This window comes from Furipterus horrens, unplaced genomic scaffold (genome assembly GCF_987537825.1).
Source record: "Furipterus horrens unplaced genomic scaffold, mFurHor1.1.pri manual_scaffold_11, whole genome shotgun sequence".
In the NCBI taxonomy this organism is placed as follows: domain Eukaryota; kingdom Metazoa; phylum Chordata; class Mammalia; order Chiroptera; family Furipteridae; genus Furipterus; species Furipterus horrens.
In genome coordinates, this window is record NW_028327181.1 from 64,854,500 (window position 1) to 64,876,263 (window position 21,764).

Consider the following 21,764-nt stretch of genomic DNA (forward strand, 5'->3'; position numbering starts at 1 on the left):
AAGAATGATAAGGGGAAGAGGGTAGGGGAAGGTTGAAGAGGGTAAAGGAAGTCAACAATATGGTGATGGAAGGAGACTAAACTTTGGGTGGTGAGCACACAATACAATATACAGATGATGTATTATAATGTACACTTGAAACTTATATAATCTTATTAACCAAAGTCATCCCAATAAATTTTTTTTTTTTTTAAATAATGACTTATTTCCGGGTCAGTAAAGTTACAGAAAATTTTTATTCTATTTTATTTTTTATCCATGTATTCTAATTTTTCTAAATAAACGTGTAATAAAAATACAATAAAAGTCATTTTTTCAAATAAAAAATAATAATAATTTTTGCCCTCAACCCAATAGCCTTTGGCTTTGTAAGTAATCCCCTACAGGGATTACTGCTGCCTGGAGCCTATTTAGTCTCTGTCATTTTCTACCTCTGTGGTCTTGGAGAAAATCACAGCTTAAAACCTCGATTTCCCCATACATAAAATGGGCAAGAATCCCCGTTCTAACGAGACAAAAGTTTCTTTGCATCTTGCAAGGCACCGAGCTGTCCAAGGGGAGGTTGTAGAGATGGGTACTATGTGAGGCCATTCCCAAGGCCGAAGGCCTGGCGCGGCGTGACACTTTCCCTCCGCAACACCAGAAGGCAATGTCGCGGGCTGCGGCACCACCCGATCACGGGGGCGGCGCTCTGTCCCCACAGAGTCTTTCTCCACGTGGGAACGCGGGATGGCGGCGGCGGCGGCGGTGGTGGGTGTGCGGGAAAGGGGGCGAGGGCGTCGCGGCAGGGCGCTGGGGCCCGGGGGCCACGATGCGGGAGGGAGGCGGAAATGGAGACCCTTCTGTCCGAGCCGTGTGGCTGACGCCCGCGGTGCTTGTTGGCTCAGGACGAGGCGGCGGCGCGCGACGTGCAGCGGCTGCTAGTGCAGTTCCAGGATGAGGGCGGGCAGCTGCTGGGGTCCCCGTTCGACGTACCGGTGGACATCACTCCGGACAAGCTGCAGCTCATATGCAACGCGCTGCTGGCCCAGGTGAGCAGTGGCCGGTGCCGCCCGGGTCGGGCCCACGGTGGGTCGGGAGACCAAAAGGGCCCCCACCATGCGCCGACACTGGGTAATACACGCGGGTGCGAATCCATGGAGTGCCACTTACCCGGGGGCGGGTCAGAAAGACGCATCAGTGTGAGAGCGCTTTTCACGCCGACCATCGCGGTCCGCAAGCCCTGGGTGCTCTGTCAAATGATTCCTCGCCACAGCCCCTGATTAATTATCGTCATGTTACAGTGTGCCGGGAGGCATTAAGTTATTCGCAGGATGCTACGCAGTAGCTGTTGAATTTGGAATTGGAACCCTAATCTGTCAAAATCAAAGCCCATGTTCTTTTAACTCCTAGTCCGGTGCTTTGGAAGTGTTGCCTTCTGTCGGGGTGGGAGGTGCTTAAAAATGCTGTACTTGGGCTCCACCCCCAGACTTACTATACCAGACCCTGGGGTGAAGCAGAGAATGCATTTCCAAACAGCTTTTTGGATGCTTCTTAACACATTATACAGCATGGTGTGGTGGTTTGAAAAACACTGCTTAATGGTATATACTCATCTTGGACTTAAGTGTTCTTTTTAAAGAACACTAAAGAATCTGAATTAGTCATTAGCAATAGGAGGTTGGGCTAATTACTTGGTTGCTCAGAGCCTCGGGTTTTTTTTTTCATCTGTCAGGTGGGAATATTAATGCCTACCCCCAGGGTTATTGTAGGATGCAGATAAAGGATTTGAAAGTGATATGTAAGCAACTTGCTCTTCAAGGATTAAAAAGGTCGGCCTCGATGGGGAATGATGGGGTGGGTATAACTCAAGCAGGATGGCTGAAAAGAAGGAAGCTTTATCTCCCACAGCTCAGTGAGGGGAGCCTCGCTGGTGCAGGTGGCCCCTGCCCATCTTTTGATGGGGGGGTTGCCCTTTGCCATTGCCCTTCAGGAGGATCCCCTGCCACTGGCATTCTATGTCCACGATGCCGAGATTGTCTCCTCACTGGGGAGGACGCTGGAGTCACAGGCGGTGGAGACGGAGAAAGTTCTTGACATCATTTACCAGCCACAGGCTATCTTCAGGGTCCGCGCTGTGACCCGCTGCACCAGCTCCTTGGAGGGTCACAGTGAGGCAGTCATTTCTGTGGCCTTCAGCCCCACAGGAAAGTAAGGACAGCTGCAGAATTGTGGAGGGGAGTGTGGGGGTGCAGCGTCTGGCTGGAGTGAGGAGGGTACTCCCAAATCATGATCACTGTGACCCATGCTCTAGGCTCAGGTCGAAAGTAAGGGACTTTTCGAGTGAGGTTTAGTCCACAAAGATCAAGGACACCTGCCTTGGAAGAGTCCTTCCTGAACTTGATCTCAGAAGATCTGAGCTGCTAGTTCAACTCTGCCCCTTCTAGCTGTGTGACCTAGGCAAGTCACTTAACCTTTCTGAGTTTTCTTCATCTTCTGTGAAACTGGGACTTTATTTATTTATTTATTTATTTATTTATTTATTTATTTATTTATTTATTTATTTTTAGGGGAAGGGGAAGGGAGGGAGAGAATCATCAATGTGCAAGAGAATCATTGATCAACTAACTGTCTCTCGGATGCTCCCCACCAGGGGACCTGGCCCACAACCCAAGGCATGCGCCCTGACCTGGAATCAAACCAGTGACCTTTTGGTTTGTGGGATGATGCCCAACCCACTGAGCCACACCAGTCAGGGCAGAAACTGTGTTTCTTTGCTTCTCACAGTCCTATGGGCGTAATCAGAAGCTTTACATCTGATTATAGCTGTGGCTGTTCCTTTTAGGAAGGAAGAGAAGAGAAATGGCCTCCTGGGGTCTTCTCCCAGATCACATCAGTGTTACATTTCTTTTCAGGGGAGAGAGAAAAGTCCAGCCCCAGATTCTATTCCCACAAGACAGTTGAAAGGCAGCAGACATGGGCAGTGTTTCAGGGTGAGCCCTACCCCTTGTCCCCACTGCAGAGGTCAGGCAGCGTCTCTTCTTCCCCAGGTACCTGGCCAGTGGCTCCGGAGACACAACTGTGCGCTTCTGGGACCTCAGCACTGAGACACCGCATTTCACATGTCAGGGTCAGTATGCAGTTAGCCATTTAGGGAGTCTTAATGGTGGGTGGGTGATTGACTCATCTCTTTAATTCCTGAGGAGGCCTGGAGCAGATTCCAGCTCCTTCACCTCCCTTTAGTGGCTGCCTGTTCCTAGGTAGAGACTGTACTCTTGAGCCTCGCCAACCATTTATGAACAAGAAGACTAGACCAAAGATTTGAGTGTGGGGTTGTGGGAAGGGACTGACTGGCTAATAGCAAGGAGAACCTGGCTTAAATCCAGCCTATGCCATAGTGGTTCTCAAACTTAAACGTGCATCAGAATCACCTGGGCTTTTGTTAAAATACAGACTGCTGGGTCCCACCCCGAAAGTTTTTGTCTCTCTAGGTCTGGGGTGTTGCCTGAGAATTTGTTTGAAGTTCCTAGGTGGTGTTGGTGCTGCTGGCCAGGGGGCCACACACTAGCTGGGCAAGGACCTTGGGGTGGGGCGTGGATGCTCCCTTTGTAAGCTTCTGTTTTCTCTTCTGGAAAATGGGGGTGATAATTTGTTCTTGACTTCAGACCTTAAAGCTATTGAGAGATTTCTGCGGATGACTTGAAAACACTTTGTACCACATGCCACATAGGGATCATTAGAGGCAGTATGTTATCTGTGCATCAAAAGGCATGGCTTTAGCACTTGCAGTGTATTCTCCCTCTGCCTAGGAAGCCTTATCCCTCCTTTTGTTCAATTGTTTATTCAGCAGCTAGTTTAGAAGTACTTACCATGTGCCAGGCATTGCTAGGAACTGGGGATAAAAAACAGATGTTCCTCCTTTCTTTCTTAGGACACAGACACTGGGTCCTTAGCATATCCTGGTCCCCAGACGGTAAGAAGCTGGCTTCAGGCTGCAAGAATGGCCAGGTAGATGGTGGTCAGGGTAACTAGACAGGGACTCTGGGGTTACCTTTGGGGAGCTGGGTCAGAATCAGGTTCTGGGTCTTCAGGGAGGGTGGGTGAGACAGGGAAAGGTTGGGGAGGGTTATTCCGTGAACTTCTGTCTTTCAGATTCTCCTGTGGGACCCAAGCACAGGGAAGCAGGTGGGTAGGACCCTCGCTGGACATAGCAAGTGGATCACAGGCCTGAGCTGGGAGCCCCTCCATATGTAAGTGACATTGACAGCTGGGGTAATGAAGAACAAGGGGTTCAGAGCTGTCCCCCACCCCACTTAATGCAGAGGGGGCAAGGTGAGCGGTCTGACAGTGACTATGAGGCAGGAAGTGGGGAAGGTCATTGCACCTACGTTGCTGCTCAGGCGGGGGCTGTTCATCACGGGGCCTGAGAGCCACCCAGAGGTGCAGCTGGATCTTGAGGTCAGGAATCTATAGACATTGTCCCTGACTCTTGAACTGGGAACGGGGAGGTGCCGTGGGGAGACAGGCATTACCAGGTCAGAAGTGAGGTCCCATCTCCCACCCCCTCTCCAGGAACCCCGAGTGCCGCTATGTGGCCAGCAGCTCCAAGGATGGCAGCGTGCGGATCTGGGACACGACCTCCGGCCGCTGTGAGAGCATCCTCACCGGGCACACCCAGTCCGTCACCTGTCTTCGGTGGGGAGGAGATGGGCTGCTCTACTCTGCCTCGCAGGACCGCACCATCAAAGTCTGGAGGGCTCACGATGTAAGCACTGGGAGCGTTCGGGAGCCAGTCTGGGGAAACCAGGCATCCAGCACTAGGAGGAACACTGACCGGTGTTCCCTGGGCATGTTCTGGGAGCCAGATCGGGGACACGTTTTGGGGACAGGGGGTCCTGTGATTGGTGCTGCACTGTAGGGGAGGTTCCAGGGTCCATCAGCATTGGCAGGCTCTGGAAATTCCAGCTGTCGGAAGCCTCTAGCTTTATTGAACCTGCCATATTCCAAACTTTATTATACTGGAGCCTGTCTATTCTGATATACTTCCTTCCATGAAACATATTTTCAGAAACATTGATCTGAACTAGTGCCCTCTTTTTACAAATGAGGAGAGATGTAAGGTCATAAGGGTGGTGTGATTAAGGTCACACTGAATCAGGGGCCTGGCTCTGAGTCTCCTGGGGCTAATCTGGGGGTGCAGGTTCCCCAGGTTGGAGAGTGGTGTGTGTCTGACCTCTGTCCTCCCCTAGGGCGTGCTTTGCCGGACTCTGCAAGGCCATGGCCACTGGGTGAATACCATGGCCCTCAGCACTGACTATGCCCTGCGCACAGGGGCCTTTGAGCCAGCCGAGGCCTCCGTTAATGCTCAAGACGTCCAAGGGTCCTGTGAGTGAATAGGAGGTCGAGGGGAGAGCTGCTTGGTAAAGAGCCAGTTCTGTAGCTTAACGTGTGAGAGTCGGACCTAAGCCGGGGGCTTTGCTGTTTGTGTTGGGTTTTCTAATCAGCCCCGTTCCTCATCTCCTTTTCTCCCCTCCGGTGCGTGGACACAGTGCAGGAGTTAAAGGAGAGGGCGCTGAGCCGGTACAACCTGGTGCGGGTGAGTATGTGCCAGCGAGTCCAGCTCTGTACTCTCCCTTGTCTAGTCCCTGCAGCGCTGCGGACAGTCAGCCCCGCTGCCTTCCAGCCCCGCCTGAGAAAGCCCCTTTTCTGGAAAGTTGTTCTTGAAAATCCTAGTTTATACTCCTAAGATCTTAATGTGCCAGAGATCACTTTTATTTCATTTTGTTGTAGTTACTTCTCTATATAGCGTTCCCAAGGTAACTCTCTTTTTTATTTTATTTAGTTTAAGTAACACACTCACATGATCTAAGGTTCAAAGAACACAAAAAAGTAGATAGTGAAATATCTCTCATCTCTGTTGCACATTCATTCATTCCTTCTGGAAACATCTAGTGCCATGAGTATCTTGTTTCTCCTTCCAGAAACTTCATATATACGTGTGTGTGTGTGTGTGCGCGCACACACACTGTATACCATACAGTCATGTGCTACATAATGACATCTCAGTCAACGATGGACCACATATACAAGGGTGGCCCCATAAAATTATAATGAAAAATTCCTGTTGCCTAGCGATGTAGCTGTCCTAACATCCCATCGCACTGCATTATTGTATTGCAGGGTACCCTTTATACTTATAAAGAAGTTTGCTGTAAACCGTGTGCCATGTTATGCTAGCAGCAGCCTCATATGCCTCACGTGTCTGTGATCGCGTCCTTTTCTCTTGCGCTTGATTTACTCTCGTGCTCTCTTGTACGGTAACGTGCTGTGTGGGCTTCTCACCTAGGAGCAATAGGCTGCTCCGCAGAACCTAGCTGGGTCGTAGGCTGTACCCCTTAGGTTGTGTAAGTGCGCTCAGCGAAGTCACAATGACAAAATCGCCAAATGACGCATTTCTTAGAGCACATTCCTGTCATTCAGTGGCACAAACCCACGTGTAAAGTCCATCCCCTTTTTAACATACCATTCTGTCCCTTGCTTCTTCATGTAATTACATATCTTAGAAATTGTCCTGTGTTCATAGTTTCCTTTTGGGGGAGGTAACTCATGAGGTAGTGGCTGGGCCAGGCCTTGTCACTCATGTTGAGTAATAAGTAGCGTGTTTGCAGCCGAGGTCGGACTCCCCCGCCTGAGACCATACCCAACAGTGTGTGTTCTGCCTCCCCTAGGGCCAGGGCCCGGAGAGGCTGGTGTCTGGCTCAGACGACTTCACCTTATTCCTGTGGTCCCCAGCAGAGGACAAGAAGCCCCTCACACGGATGACGGGACACCAGGCCCTCATCAACCAGGTGCTCTTCTCCCCTGACTCCCGCGTGGTCGCCAGTGCCTCCTTCGACAAGTCCATCAAGCTGTGGGATGGCAGGACGGGCAAGTGAGTGGGGGTGTGGGGAGGGGGCAGAAGGCCACTGTTTCTCTGGAGAGAGCTTGGCTCTGCCGCTTACTAGCTGTGTGGTCTGCGCAAGTGTTTGGGTTTTCTGAGCCTCTGTTTCCTCTTCTGTAATAAGAAGACACCTTAGCCTGTCAGTCTTGTTACAAGATTTGCATGAGATGGCATATTTAGCAGCAGCATTAGTAGGCATGGAGAACGTTAGTTTATTTCACGTCTAAGGAGAGACGGTCCTCAAGCTGGTCTTTCTCAAAGTGTGGCCCACAGACTAGCGGCGGTGGCAGCAGCATCTGGGAGTGCGATAGAAATTCAGAACCTCGGGGCTCACCCAGACCATGTGAATCAGAATCTGCCTTTTAAAAATTTTTATAGTTGACATACAATATTATATTAGTTTCAGGTGTACAACATAGAGATTAAACATTTAGTTACTTTACAAAGTGATCGCCCCAGTAAGTCTAGTACCATCTGACCCCGTGCATGGTTGCCACGGTATCATTGACTCTATTCCCATTGTTGCGCTTTCATCCCCGTGGCTCTTCTGTAACTACCAGTCTGTGCTTCCTAATCCCTTCACCTTTTTCACCCTTCCTGCCAGCCCTCCTTCAGTCTGCCGACCATCGATTTGTTCTCTGTATATATGAGTTTGTTTTTGTTGGTTTGTTGATTTATTTTGACTTTTAAATTCCACATATATGTGAAATGTTATCTTTCTCTGACTTATTTCACTTAGCACAATACCTTCTCGGTCCATCCGTGTTGTCACAGATGGCAAGATTTCATTCTTTTTTATGGCAAATTAATATTCCGTTATATCCATGTGCCACATTTTCTTTATCTATTCACCTATGAGTAGACACTTAGGTTGCTTCCATATCTTGGCTATTGTAAATAATGCTACAGTGAACATGGAGATGAATGTATCTTTTTGAATTAGTGTTCCGGATTTCTTTGGATAAATACTCAGTGGAAATGGTGGGTCATACAGTAGTTTTATTTTTAGTTTTATGAGGAATGGCCATATTGTTTTCCATAGTTATTGCACCAATTTACACTCCCACCAACAGTGCGTGAGGGTTCCCATTTCTCCGCATCCTCACCAACACATGTTGTTTGTTGATTTATTGATGATAACCACAGAATCTGCATTTTAGTAAGGTCACCAGGTGATTCTGCTTGTCATTAAGTCCAAGAGGCACTGGTGTAATGAGGCACAGTGCCCTCGGGGTTAATTAGGTTGGAGGAGCGGCAAAGGCAGGGGCAAGAAGGAGCAAGGGAAACTCTTGGCACCTATGTTTGAACTCATTTTCTTTTTAAGGTAAGACACCTGTGTTTCAGAGATGCCTAATAACTTGTCCCAGTAGACGCAGCCACGCCACCTGTCAGCAGGCGACTGTCATATTGGGAGGATGTCAGGCAGACGGGCTAAGCAGGTGGCTGCATTGGACTCTAAGACATGCAGAGTTGAGTGGGTGTGGGGGCCTGGCAAGAGGCACCCTAGAAGCAACTCATTTGGAGAAGTTTTAATACGCATAATGGGCAGTAATGATTAAATTGGCCTGGGATAGGACCCGGTGGTGGGATTTTGTAAAAGTTCCCAGGTAATTCTAACATGAAGCCGAGGTTGAAAACCACTGCTATAGGGGCATAGAGGACCCTTCAGACATGTTTGAAGATCTAATCTCCATCACCATCTTCCCTTGGCCCAGGTACCTGGCTTCCCTGCGTGGCCACGTGGCTGCTGTGTACCAGATTGCGTGGTCAGCCGACAGCCGGCTCCTGGTCAGTGGCAGCAGTGACAGCACGTTGAAGGTGTGGGACGTGAAGGCCCAGAAGCTGGCCACAGACTTGCCAGGCCACGCGGATGAGGTATGGCTGCCTGTCGTGGGCAAGGAGTGGGTATGGAATTGAAGCCTGGCCCTTCTCCTTCACCCTCCTCGTTACCCCACTTTTCCTCGTCTTCCTCCCCGGTTTAGGTATATGCTGTCGACTGGAGTCCAGATGGCCAGAGGGTGGCAAGTGGCGGGAAGGACAAATGCCTCCGGATGTGAGTTTGGGGGAAGTGGTGGTTGATGTACTTGGCCCCGCTGCCCTGGAGGGGTCACTTTTTGTGACTTTCCCTTCTGGCATAGAATTCTGGGGGCTCGCCGGGTGCCCAAACTTTCCTGAGATGGTGTGTGAAGCCAGGTTCTCAGTGGGCAGTGGGAGGACTATGGGAATTGCAGGGATTGTGGGAGACCCTGACAGTTCTGAGGCCACCCTCCAGAGGACGAGGCCAGGGTCATTCCAGTGCCAGGCAATAGGCTTTTGGTTAGCACTGGGCTTGGGAGTTCCTAAGACCTGGTTCAAATCCTGGTTCTGCCTTTCAGTATAGTCTTGGAGAGCTTGGTTACTTGGAATGCGAGGCATTGTGTACTTGTAGAACTGTCACTGTTCGTCATTGGACAATGTTGGTGGGCATCCCAGGAGGCCAGGCCCTGGTCTGAGGCCCTGGTCTGAGGCCCTGGTGAGGCCGGCGGTGGGTGGGCGCCTACTCTGACTGAGACAGTAGCTAGGCTGTGTATGACTGTGGGGAAACCACAGGTTCTCCCCATAGTGGGCCCCTGGGATTACATGACAGCCTCCCTTTCCTGCATTTTGTTCCCTCCCCTTCTCCACAGATGGAGGAGATGAGAATCCCCACAGCTCTCTCTGACGCCCACCTGAACTCAGCCTGTGTCAGCTGCTGCCCCGACAGACCAAGGGCCAGGGTGGTGACCTGGAAAGCAAGTGTGGCTTCCTGGTCCTGCACAGATGCCAGCGGGGCTCCTGCCCAGAGCAGGAGATCGGAGGGCACAGGAAGTTACGTGGAGCTCAGCCCTTGGCCATCACTCTGTATCATGCTGGTGCCATCAGGGTTGGCGGGCGGCCAGGCAGCGATTGGCCCCTGCTGCTGCCCCTGCCTCCTTGCCCTGATGTCAGCTTTATTCAGGGTCAGACCCCAGATTCTGTGACCAAATAAATTATATTTTGTGTGTTTCTGTTACAATCCTTTTTCTAGAATCTGGGCTGAGTCATTTGTTTAGCCTCCTCTGCACTGGGCTACACCAAAAGGATACTGGCCGGGAAGCCGCCTTGCCTCTCTCCACCCTGTGCCTACAAGTGAGAGGCCAGTTGAGGCTGGGGAGTGAAGTGTTGTATGTGTTCAGAGATGCTGAGGTAATTCCAGCAGACAGAATTATTGGACGAACGGAGGGGCTGCTGCACACTCAGGCAAGTCAGCCAAGAGCAGAGCAGAAGACCGTCCTTTTATTGGGTTTAGACATGATACTAAAAATAGATCAATGGGAACAGACTCAAGGTAAAGAATGTTAGAAATTTATAGAACACAATGGTTATCTATAAAAATTCAAACAGGATAACATATGGTTTAAGCTTTAAGTTCTTGAAACTAAACAAAGGTATAAATCCTTAGGTCTGATTTCAAGCAAGATGTTATCTATAAGGCAAGGAGATGGGAGTACTCAGCAAGGTCTCTTTGGTCTCAGTATACACCACGGCTCAGTGGCCTGAAACAGCTTGCAGCTGCAGGCGTCAGCAAGGCCAGCTTGCTTATCTGAGTCACAGGACACCTGGACAGAGAGGCATGGGAACATGTCCTTTCTCAGAGGCCTGATTTCCTCCAAAGGGAGGCTGGCGAGGCTGGCTGAAGCCCCTATCGTTGCGGCCAGAGAGGATAGTGTAAGGCTGTGCTCTGATGTGGTTGCACTAGCCACATGTGGCTATTTCCGTTAACTAGCACTCCATACAGTTAGAAATGCTGTTCTCAGTCACGCCAGCTGAAAACACAGACAACATTGTCACCATCACCGAGTTCTGCTGGCTCGTGCTGCTCTAGGGGTGCCTTCCTCGGCCTCTCAGCACACTTTTTGAGGCCTTGCCATACACTGAACACTGGCAGGTGCTCGGGGTGCATCTGGGAAGGCGACGGCTGTCCGGATGACTTAACAGCATGCGGTGGTGAGAGCTCTAGCAGAAGTGTGTGTGTTGTGACGTGGGAAGAGGGTTCCCTGTCCCGTGAGGATGTCCACAGACCCTTGACCAAGATGTGGCACTCCATGCGTTCTGCTTCACCTTCTCTTCCAGTGCTGAGGTGGATCAACTCAGGTTGCACTTTATTTTTTAATTGATTTTAGAACAAAGGAGAGAGAACATCAATTTGTTGTTTCACTTACTTATGCGTTTATTGGTCGCTTCTGGTATGAGCCTTGACTGGGGATCGAACCCGGTATCTTGGCATATTGGGATGATGCTCAAACCAACAGAGCTACCCAGCCAGGACTGGGTTGAACTTCTAAACCTCCCTTGTATGGCTGCTCAGGGCCACAGCACTTCTAGTCTTGTGTTCTCACCCTCCCCTCCCCACCCCCATCTGCGTTTACAGTTTTACTTGTCACCAGCGGTGGTTCTCAGCTTCCACCTTGCATGTCTGCAGGGAGGCTGCAGGAGGCTGCGGGAGGCAGCAGTTGCTGGGCCCCTATCTGTGCGGGTCCTTTTTCTGTGTGCTCTCCCATGACCGTCAGAGTAACCACACAGCCATACCTGGTATGATCTCATGTTCCCATAGTTTCGATGAGGAAATGGCCCAGGAAGCTTAAATGGTTTGCCTGTGCCCTCACATCCAAGAAGAGCCAAAATTAAGTGGACCCTGCCCCAAAGCTTGTGTAATTTGCACTATGTCCCACCAGAGCTCAAGTCTGATGCTGACAGTGTGTGGGCTGCCACTACTGTCCAACGTCGCTGTTTGTCCTAGCGTGTGTTTTAGTCTGAGTACCATTCTCTTCCTCCCACGGGGGAGAGAGGGTGATGCTGGCAGAATCAGGCAGTAGGTGGGGGTGGCATCTCATTGCCCCACACCCCTGTTTTCCATCCCCCACTCCCCCCGGAATCTTGGTTCTGGCAGAAGCTAGGAAGGCAGACGCCAACGGCCCAGCTGAGGCTGTGCACAGCATGAGGCAGAATTTAGGGGGTCTCAGTGACCTGCAGTTCTTTAATGAGGGACCTGGACTTAGCCCATATCTGGGGAGGGGGTGCCTAGCAGCTGCTCTGGCCTGCAATGTCTTGGACCCCTCCTCCTCAGTAGGGAGATAAGTGTTCCAGATCTTCCAGCCTCCGCATCTCATCTGGCCGGATGGTCACTGTTTTTCGCTGGGGTTTCTTGCGCCGCACGGTGATCTGGATTGGGTTGTTCTCAGGAAAGCTGCTCAGGTCATTGGCAACGGTTGCAAACTGAAATGACACAAGAAAACCCCTCAGACTTCCTTCTCACACCTGACCTCTCTGTCATTGCCGCCTCCTGGTTTGTTTGCTAAATGGGATCTTAGCTGGCTGTACCAACCTACCCATCAACACCAGAAACAGGTACCAGGAGGTATGATTCAAACCTGTGATGCTTCCAACCACAGGGCTGCATACTCAGGCTGCTCCCCCACCCTGTGCCTCTACCTACCCCCAGGCTGCTCCCCTCTTTGTCCCCCTTCAGCCTCTTCCCTGTTTCCATCGATGCCCTTTGCTTCCCCACCTATTCACAATTTTTGGTACCAAGTTGAAAGATGAATATTATAATGATGCTAATGAGTAAGTTAGTTCGTCCCAGTGGGTACCAGAGTGGCTTAATCCTTAAGCCTCCCAGAAGAGAGCAGCCTGGGATTGCTATGTATTTGTGCAGGTGGGAGGAAAGCAAGCAGGGAGATGAGTTGTGGCGGTATGGGGTGGCCCGGCCTCCAGAGCCCCTGGTGCAGGCTTCTCTCCCTGATCCCCTGGGCCCCCTTCTCCCAGGGCTCACTTTGTAGGGCTTGCACCACTTCCCCACCCCCGCTATGTTGACAGCACGGACGATGAGGCAGTAACTGGTGTTAGGCTTCAGCTCCATCAGCTTGACAGTGGTGCCCAAGATCTTGTGGAAGAACCATGGAAGAATCTTTGTCGTGGGAGGCTCATTATCATTTCTCTCGACTACCTCCTGCAGCAAGAGCTGGTAGAAACTGACTGGCTGCTTGCTCAAGGCATAGGTCCAGGAAATCTAGAAGAGAATCCCGGAGGCTTCCTCAGTCCTGGCCCGGCCTGTCCTCCCCTCACCTCGACACCCTGCCCTACCCCACATGGGTGGGAATGCCCATATCCATCCCCTGCCCCCTCCTCCTAGTCCCCCACCCAACCCCCACTCCCATGCCCTGTCCCTGCTGGAGCTGAGGCAAGTCTGATGGAGGTGTCAGGTACTCCAACCGAAAGCGGAATTGCCAGCCTGCAGCATACGCTACTCTCCCTGCACAGCCCCACCCACGTTGGAGTGTGCCTTCATTCTGTTTCTTCTAGACCAGTGATTTTCAGCAGGTGTATGGCAAGAATTTTTAAAACATGTAATATCTGACTCTAAATAGTCAACTAGTGTGCCACAGCCGATGCATGTTTTAAATATTCTCGTGGCACACCAGCTGAAAATCGCTGTTCTAGACTATGTCAGTTGAGAGGGACCTTGGAGATTATCTCACCCACCTCACTCACTGCAAGTGGGGTTAAAGGTTCAGAGAGGGTAAGTGGCTGGCCCAGGGTCGCATAAGCAATTAAGTGACAGGGATCAAAGAATAGCTCTGGAGTCTATAGACTATAATAGTGGTTGCCAAGCAAGCCTGACTAAGGATCCAAGGGAGTTTTAATAACATGGCAGATCCCTGGCCTGCTGTCTCCTGTCTGGTCTCCCATGTCCTGTTTCTCCTCCATCTGGACCAGAAGTTTTCAAACTGGTGTATATCAGAATACCCTAGAGACCTTGTTAAAACACAGATTGCTGGCCCCTGCCCCGACAGTTTCCGATTCAGTAGGCCTAAGTTGAGGGTGGGGTGACAGGGGGAACAAAAATGTAAATTTCTAACAAGTTGTCCTCTGATGCTGGCACTGCTGGTGGTCTGGGAAGACACATGGCTCTAGGCCCTCCAACAGTCGGGCTCCCAGATTTATCTTCCTAAAACTCAGCTCAAATTGCATCCATCACCAGATAAAAAGCTCTGAAAAAAGCTGTTTCCTACTGCTTACAGGAAACTCTTATTACGTAGCCTAAAATTGGAGAACTTCGGGAAAATGACCCCAGACTAACTTCCCCGTCCATTACCCTAATACCACTCTAGGACAGTGCTGCTCAGCATGTGGTCCGGGGCCATCAGTGCCACCTGGGAATTTTTTAGCAGTACAAATTCTCAGGCCCCATCCCCCAGACCTACTCCTGAATCAAAACCTCTAGAGATGGGATCTGGAAATCTTGTTTTGAACAAGATGATCAGATCTACAGACACATGAATGTGTGAAAAGCCCTGGGTTGGGGCCTGGGTGTTTCCTCCCCCTCTTTCCCACGTATGAGCCTTTGTTAGTATCAGCTCCTCCAGGGAACACCTTCCCCCCATCTCCAGATGTTTAAATCCTACCTCTATGCCCCAGCTCAAATGTTACCAAGAGCCACCCAGCTAATTCCTGTACCTTGAAGTAATGTTTCTTTCCCTCTGACTCCCTGGTGGTGCTTGATCTGAACTCTTCCTACAGCAATGAGCCCTTTCTAGCTTACGCTGGAGTTTCTTCCAAATATGCCCTCTCTCCTAACCCATGAGTTTGAGGTCAGGATGTAGGTGGTAGGCATCTTCACATTCCCCACAGAGCTCAGCCCAGGGCACACTGGGCGTGACCAGTAAGCCTTTGCCAAATGCGTGAAGAAGAAAACGCACCACTGCCGTGTAGTCGCTGACTGTGTGTTCACAGATGAAGGGCGCCTCTGGCACATCTATGACCACGGAGGACTTCGAGGATGTCGAGGAGGTGTCTGTGTCCTGCTCAGGGTTGTCAAGGTCCAGCAGGCCCCCAGGGGCTATTTGGGACTTAGATTGGTGGAGGCAGAGGGCCAGGTCCTCCTTTTCTGTATTCTTGGCCACTGGGGAGATGCTGAGTTTGTTCAGCTCGCCTTCCGGCAGCCCTGCAAAGAAGCTGCTGTTGGGCTGGGTCACAGCCAATTTGATGGGATTTAACAAGGTGGATGAAATGGGGGAGATGCTGGTGTAATCGGAGCTGCATTCAGATTCCTTCCCTGGCATCTGCTTCCTGGAGGATGAGGGGAGACAGGTGGGTCAGATGGGGGAGGTCACCCCAGCCAGCCCATACAGCCTAGAAGCTCCCGGAGGCCAGGCGTTGGGCCCCCAGCTGCTTCTGAATAGCTCAGAACATCCTCACTGCTGCGCAGCAGTGCATCTACCCACCAGAGCACTTGTTAGTGGGAAATGCAGATTGCTGGTACCCTGTCCTTCATTTGGGTGGGCCTGGGGAAGCTGCTAAAGTTAATAGGATGCTCAGACAATCCTGATACAGGTGTACTAAGAACCACAATTTGAGAAACACTGCTAAAACTTTGTCCTCCCTCCAAAGTGGGGTGCCAATGCCCCAGGGAATGACCACAATGATTTACTAGAGTATAGAAAAGTATCTAAAACTAATAATAAATTAAGCTTTACTAATATTTATTCACTATTTAATATTTATTTATTTTTAAATATCTTACTTATTTTTAGAGAGAGGGGAATGGAGCGAAAGAGGGAGAGAAACATCAATGTGTGAGAGAAACATTGGTTGCCTCTCACATGCCCCCAAGTGGGGACCCGGCCCACAACTGAGGTGTGTGCCCTGAAGGGGAATCCAACTGACATCCTTTTGGTTTGCAGTCCCATGCTCAATCTGCTGAAACACATCAGCCAGAGCTTCACTATTTAATATTTAATGTAATTACTAATGTAGTTACTTAGAATTTATAACATTTAACAATGTTAATATGTGTAGCATGTAAAATTAACAGATAAATATACATATCTTGGAATGAATGCTGAAAACTTTTTTCTTCCATTCTAATTTTTTAAAATCATAAACTATTTTAGACGAATCCAAGATATCAAGAATAATATATTAAGCTTTTAATGAGTCATCACCCAGCTTCAGAACTAAAGCCTCGTCAGTATGATTAAAGCCCCTGAACAATTCTTCCCTCCACCTACTGCTCTCACTCAGAGGTGGCCAGGACAGGAAATGTAAAATTGTGTTTATTCTCCTCGTGTCTTTACACGTTTGTTACATATGTATGTTATTCTTAAGCAAGATCTACTTTGCACATTTTAAAACTTTACATAAATAGCGCCATTTAGTACATTTCTACGGACAGTTTGCTTTTTCACGCAACCTTGTTTATTTCAATCCATCTGCATTATATGTGTACCTCTGCGGATATATGTATCATTACTAACTTTTTGCTATTACAAAGAAAAACCTTGCACATGTTTCCCCACTACTAAATTTTTTTTTTACCAGTGAAGTGCAGAACCCCCCAAAATTGGCTTTCAAATCTTTAAAAAATTTTTTTACCTGACACAAAGTAAGAAATACATATTATATGGCAACCTAGTGTACTCATACATATATATCAAACTAAAACACACTGCACAGACTAGTACTTATTCTGTGTGTGATGTGCTCTGGAATTTTTTATTCTGTTTAAATGCATTTTTATGATACTGGTCTCCACCAACTAGAAGGAGTTCCTGACCCATTAATGGATGGGTCACAACCCACAGTTTGAAGAGCACTTGTCTGGAGACAGCAGTCAAGGTCACATGGTAGGTTGATGGCAGAGTCGGAACTAGAACCCAGATCTCCTGGCCTAAGGGCTGCCCTGCGCTATGCAGCTCCCAGCTGCCCCTGGCACTTTCTGGCTCCTCTCCTCTGTATCCTATCCCGTCTCCCTCAGCTGCTCTGGCCAAGTCCAGCAACCAACACACCCCTCTGAATCCCTTACTCCAGGGCAGGCTCTGGTTTCATGGTTGGTTGATGGGTCAAATTTCTCCTCCCTGAGCTCCAGCCCCATTGACCCCCTCATGAGAAGTCCTCATCAGCCCAAACCTCCAATGCCAGCCCTTGGTCGACATTTAGAATAAATGATTCCCCCACCAAGGTCATTCGTAGGCTGAAGAGTCTGAGTATTGATGCGATTTATACTTCAACTTGTCCTAATGAATCTGTTTTCAAAACACCAGTGCTGAAGTGGGTGTGGAAGGCAGCTAGGCATTGGCTATATACTGGACATATTCTCTTCTGATGTTTACAGTAGTCCTGCTGGATGGGTGTTAGCCACAATTTCCAAATGAGGGACTGACTGAGGAGTCACTGATCTTAATTAACTTGTCCACAGCCATATATCTAAGTGGTAGAACTTGAATTTGAACTTAGACTCATAGTCTTAGACTTTCCCACTGTAGCATGAAGTTTCATGTAAGCATTTATCATTTTAGCTATACCTGCTACTTACAGGTCCCTTAGGAAATGGATACCATATCCCTTTCATATAATCAGGACCAGCTACATAGTTTTTGGGTCCCCTTCAAAAATTATTAAGAATTTCAAAAGAGTGACAGTGAGCATTAAACTAAGGACAGGGCCCTTCTAAGTATGGGCTGTTGTGACTGTAAAGGTCACACACCACAAAACTGCCTTGCAGATAATTTCTTCAGCCTATGTCAACCTCCTCCACCACCCCTTCACTGGCTAACTCCTTCCATTCCTATGACATTCAGCTCACATATCACCTCCTCCAAGAAGCCTCCCTTAACTGCACCGTCTCCCAAGTTATACTAAGCCTCTTCCATTTTCTCAAGGTGTCCTGTCATAGCATAGACCATGCTGTATTATTCTTGATTCTTGACACACACATACACCAGGCTGGGAGGTCTTGAAGGCAAACACTGTGCTTTTTATTGGTACATTCCAGAACTTAACACTGGGCCAGACACCTTGCAGGAGGCCAACAAGTTTTGTGGAATGAATTAAAGGGAACCCAGAATCACTGAGGAGCAGTAAACCTCAGTCTGAACACAGATGGGCTATTGGGGGGGGGAGGGGGGACATAATCAGGAAGGGGAAGACACCAAAAGGGAGGATTAAAAGACAGGAGCCATGGGGAGTGTGGAAGGGGGCATGGGTGTTTGGGGGAAGGGGTGAGGAACCTAACTACACTAAGGAGATGAGAAACACTGTCAATAAGTCTCTGACTAATCCTGGAAGTCCTCCTGGAGTGGGAGGCCTACATTTCTCCAAGAACTGATTTGGGGTCCGGAATCCATGATGCAACCTGCACACATGCTCTTCCCAGGAAATCTGAGGCCCAGGTTGTGATAGGTCCAGGAAGTCCCTCTCCCCACCCCAAGCTCCAGCTCCACCCCTAGCTCGAGGCTTAGAAAGGAGGAAAGGACCAGATTTGTGTCTTACGGTAAATTGATGGTATCTTCCTCCATGAAGTTAATCAAACCGCCCCTTGAGGAAAGTGGGAGTCCTTTGGTAGCAACTGTCCTGTTCATAGACTTGGAGCTTGGAAAGAGCTTTGAGATTTCATTGAAAACATTGAGGGTTTTCTTTTTCATCATGGCTGGCACCATGCAGGACAACCAAGCTGACAGGAAGTAGAGAGAAACTGGAGACAGCAGACACACCCTTAATTTAGCTGGGATGGGGGTGCAATGAGCTGACTTCATAATCATCGCAGAGTGTAACAATTGGGGATGCTGTTGCCTAGGGCCAGGACCGGGGTCTGGAGTGGGATAGAACCAAGAAACGGACTCTATCACCCTTCCATCTCTGATGCTCTGTGGTTCGGCAGCCCTGCCCTTCTCTGAAGATCAAAATGCCTACCACCTGTGGTGCCCTTTGGCGCTGCTCTGGGAAGGAGGAGAGGATGGTGGGAAGAAGGCACTGGAATGGGTTTCCAGGAGTGGGAGACTGAGGATGCTGAGGCACCATGTCCTGCAATTGTATGCGGCAAAGCCCCACTGTGTCCAGTCTGTAAGTATAGGGAAAGCATGGCTCACATATACCCAGGTCTTACTGCGAACATTCTAAATGTGCCACACTTTTACCCCAAGTGTCCCCATGTGTTGCGTGACAAAGGAGGGTGCTGCAAAGGGATACAGAGATGAACCAGACATTATTTCTGTTCTCAAGGAAACCACTCTACTGTAGGAAAACATACACATTACTTTCGGGGTGGGAAGAGAGGCTGTTAAAGCAGTACTGGCTTTGCATTTAGTTGTGGATTTGTCTGATTTAAGTCCTGTTCTGCCCTTACAGACTCTGTCATCTTTGGCACATGATTTTCCTCCCCTGAGAGCCTCAGCTTCCTCATCTGTGAAACAGGAATAAAAATAGCACTTACCTAATTGCATTGTGAGAAGATAACCCCGTAAGATTGTTACGTTTCTTCCAGAGGATGAGGCAAAGGAAAGGATATTTAAGATACCAAATTCTATATTTTGTGTCCCATATACTCAGCGTTTTTGTTTGTTTTTTAAAATGTTATTGGCCCTGGCTGAGTAGCTCAGTTGGTTAGAGTATCCGCCCTATATGCCAGGGTTGCAGGTTCGATCCCTGTTCAGGACACTATAATAGTCAATCAATAAATGTACAAATTAAGTGGAACAACAAAAATTGATGCCCCGCTCTCCCTCCCTAAAATCAATCAATAAAAAAATGTTATTCATAACAAATGTAAAGTACAGAGAAGCAGTTGCCCTCCATGTGTTCTGTTGTTCTTAGCACCCATCATATAATCTGTAGTATCCTATCTGGTTGATTGGATTCCTCTTTATTGCCTTGCCCTGAGCATGGGGACGATCAGTCTTCTGGAATTTTCTGGCGTTTAGAACAGAGGCTCATGATTAGGTCTGCCTGCTTGTTTGGCTAAGTGGTTAGAGGCTAACGCGCACTCGGAGCGCACGTGGCGCCGGCGGCCTGTTTCCTCCTCAACCAAAGGGTCTCATAAGGTCGTGCAGCCGTCCCTCGCGGCCAGCAGATGGCGCTGCCAGCCCGGCTCTGGAACCTGGAAGCCGGAAGCAGTAGCCAGGCCCGGACTGGCGGGCCCTGGGCGCGGGAGATCCGGCGTGGGGCCACACCCTCCGCGCCGCCTGCCCCCACTCCAGAAAGGGGCGCCGAGCGGCATCTGGAGAGGGCGCTGCGGCTGTCCACGGAACGCGCGGCCCCTGGTCCCCAGGGGACATGGGTGTGCTCAGGGCCGGCCTTTGCCCAGGCCTCACCCAGGACATGATCCAGCTTCTGAAGAGCCACGGAATCAAGACAGGTGACCGCGTGCGCGTGCCACAGAGCTGGTGACACCGGGGAGCCCGGCCCCACGGCCCTGGCATACCCGGGAGGGGCCACTTCCTCCCTCCTCTGCTCCCCACCCTCGGGATGGTGGGCGTGGTCAAGCCAAACCCCAAGCAGGGCAGAACCCCCGAACTGAGTGCCTGGCAGCACGCCAGGCTCCGCGGCTCTGTTAGATGGCCTGCCCCAAGGTAGAATTATCACCCCATTTTACAGATGGGGGAAAAGCCAAGCATGGGAAGTCCCGCCCTTCCTGCCAATCAACCACACCTGTTTTGTTTTCAGTGGTGGACCTGGTTTCCGCAGACTTGGAAGAGGTAGCCCAGAAATGTGGCTTGTCTTATAAGGTGAGCGGATGATCTCGTTCCAAACCTGAGCAAAGGGTTCCCAGAAATTGATAAGGGGGGCTGGTGGCATATGGGACTCTGGGATGCCCTCTCCCTTGCCCGGTCATTGCTCATTCCTGAGTACTCTGGTCCGCTTTGGGTTGAAGTGCCCTGGCTCCATCCTGAGTTGCCCCCACTCCTTCGCCAGGCCCTGGTTGCCTTGAGGCGGGTGCTGCTGGCTCAGTTCTCAGCTTTCCCCTTCAATGGCGCTGACCTCTATGAGGAACTGAAGACCTCCACTGCCATCCTGTCTACTGGCATTGAAAGGTTTGTATGAATGTGTACTTTGGGAAGAAGAGGAGAGGCAAGAGGACATGCGTGCTTCCTGCTCGGCCGTTGATGCTTGAGCCTAGGGAGGGCAGGGTTTTTCAAGCGGGGGTGAGGGCAGTAGGGACTGATGGTCAGGACTTCTGAGTTCTCTTACCTCACAACAGGGTTTCTCGACCTCACAACAGGGTTTCTCGACCTCACACTCCTAACATTTGGGATGCATAATTATTTGATGGTGGGGCGTGGGCATGTCTTGAAGGATGTTTGGCTGCGTTACCTCACCTCTATCCTCTAGATGCCAGTAGCACCTCCCTCCCAGTTAACAGTGTCTCCAGACATTGCCAAATGACCCCTGAGGGACAAAATTGCCCCAGGTTAATAACCCTGTTCTGTAACACAAGATGTCAGTATTTTATTATTATTCAGCAGTTGAGAGCAACCCTTCTCTGGCTCTACGTCCTCATTCACTTACGGACAGGACAAGAAAGAACACTCAGGACTAACATTTATTGAGTGCCTAGTATGTGCCAGCCATTGACTAGGTTATATAATCTCTTCAGTGAGCCCTTTGAGTTAGTGATGATTAACCCCTTGAGTTTAGCCCAAGAGGAGCAAGGGGTGGATTTGGGGCTCAAGCCCTGCAGTACTAGACTCATGCCCCATACTCTGCAGCAGAAGGGGACAAGGGAGCTTTCATAAAGGAGTAGTTCTATTCTGCCGTGTTGTTTGGAGAGGGAGAGAGTTAAAGACAACAGCCACTTTCTGGCTGAGGGAGTCTGACTTCCTTCCTGTCCTATTTCTGTGGAATTTGATGCAGAATTCCTCCACCACAAAGGTCTTTGGATTGGTTTGGCCCTTGCTGCGTTCACAACATATTCTCTTGGCAGGGTTCACACAGCGTGGTGCGTGCTCCTCCTGGTTGGGGATCTGAGTCTGGTAGCCATCAAGCACCGGCTGAGTGCCTACTGATTGCCAAA

At 49.8% G+C, this 21,764-nt stretch overlaps 3 protein-coding genes across 3 annotated transcripts; 2 read left to right on the plus strand and 1 right to left on the minus strand.

The window, feature by feature from the left end:
* Positions 1-729: 729 nt before the first annotated feature.
* LOC149998071 (notchless protein homolog 1-like) lies at positions 730-9,958 on the plus strand. Its single transcript, XM_090257538.1, has 13 exons — positions 730-750; positions 882-1,031; positions 1,973-2,190; positions 3,030-3,109; positions 3,911-3,987; positions 4,132-4,229; positions 4,552-4,744; positions 5,229-5,364; positions 5,529-5,575; positions 6,708-6,910; positions 8,635-8,794; positions 8,902-8,972; positions 9,586-9,958. Exons 1-13 carry the CDS (start codon positions 730-732, stop codon positions 9,596-9,598), a joined length of 1,467 nt encoding a protein of 488 aa, XP_090113664.1. The 3' UTR covers positions 9,599-9,958.
* Positions 9,959-12,040: 2,082 nt separating this feature from the next.
* On the minus strand, positions 12,041-18,402 carry LOC149998072 (fibronectin type III domain-containing protein 8-like). Its single transcript, XM_090290895.1, has 4 exons — positions 18,248-18,402; positions 14,677-15,046; positions 12,750-12,986; positions 12,041-12,193 (listed from the first exon to the last, which is right to left on the minus strand). Exons 1-4 carry the CDS (start codon positions 18,400-18,402, stop codon positions 12,041-12,043), a joined length of 915 nt encoding a protein of 304 aa, XP_090147021.1.
* A 1,449-nt stretch (positions 18,403-19,851) lies between these two features.
* Positions 19,852-21,756, plus strand: LOC149998073 (DNA repair protein RAD51 homolog 4-like). Its single transcript, XM_090257539.1, has 4 exons — positions 19,852-20,108; positions 20,417-20,478; positions 20,666-20,784; positions 21,675-21,756. The coding sequence occupies exons 1-4, from the start codon at positions 20,027-20,029 to the stop codon at positions 21,754-21,756; spliced, it is 345 nt and encodes a 114-aa protein (XP_090113665.1). The 5' UTR covers positions 19,852-20,026.
* Positions 21,757-21,764: the final 8 nt, after the last annotated feature.

What these genes read in the sequence shown, in the direction of transcription:
- LOC149998073 (XM_090257539.1), top strand. Translation starts at nt 20,027, where the DNA reads ATGGGTGTGCTCAGGGCCGGCCTTTGCCCAGGCCTCACCCAGGACATG. An exon ending in AATGTGGCTTGTCTTATAAG is followed by an intron (nt 20,479 to 20,665) that starts GTGAGCGGATGA and finishes CTCCTTCGCCAG; the next exon opens with GCCCTGGTTGCCTTGAGGCG. An exon ending in CTGTCTACTGGCATTGAAAG is followed by an intron (nt 20,785 to 21,674) that starts GTTTGTATGAAT and finishes TTCTCTTGGCAG; the next exon opens with GGTTCACACAGCGTGGTGCG.
- LOC149998072 (XM_090290895.1), bottom strand. Translation starts at nt 18,402, where the DNA reads ATGATGAAAAAGAAAACCCTCAATGTTTTCAATGAAATCTCAAAGCTC. An exon ending in GAAGATACCATCAATTTACC is followed by an intron (nt 15,047 to 18,247) that starts GTAAGACACAAA and finishes CTCATCCTCCAG; the next exon opens with GAAGCAGATGCCAGGGAAGG. An exon ending in TCAGCGACTACACGGCAGTG is followed by an intron (nt 12,987 to 14,676) that starts GTGCGTTTTCTT and finishes ATTCTCTTCTAG; the next exon opens with ATTTCCTGGACCTATGCCTT.
- LOC149998071 (XM_090257538.1), top strand. Translation starts at nt 730, where the DNA reads ATGGCGGCGGCGGCGGCGGTG. An exon ending in GCAACGCGCTGCTGGCCCAG is followed by an intron (nt 1,032 to 1,972) that starts GTGAGCAGTGGC and finishes ATTGCCCTTCAG; the next exon opens with GAGGATCCCCTGCCACTGGC. An exon ending in AGCTGGGAGCCCCTCCATAT is followed by an intron (nt 4,230 to 4,551) that starts GTAAGTGACATT and finishes CCCCCTCTCCAG; the next exon opens with GAACCCCGAGTGCCGCTATG.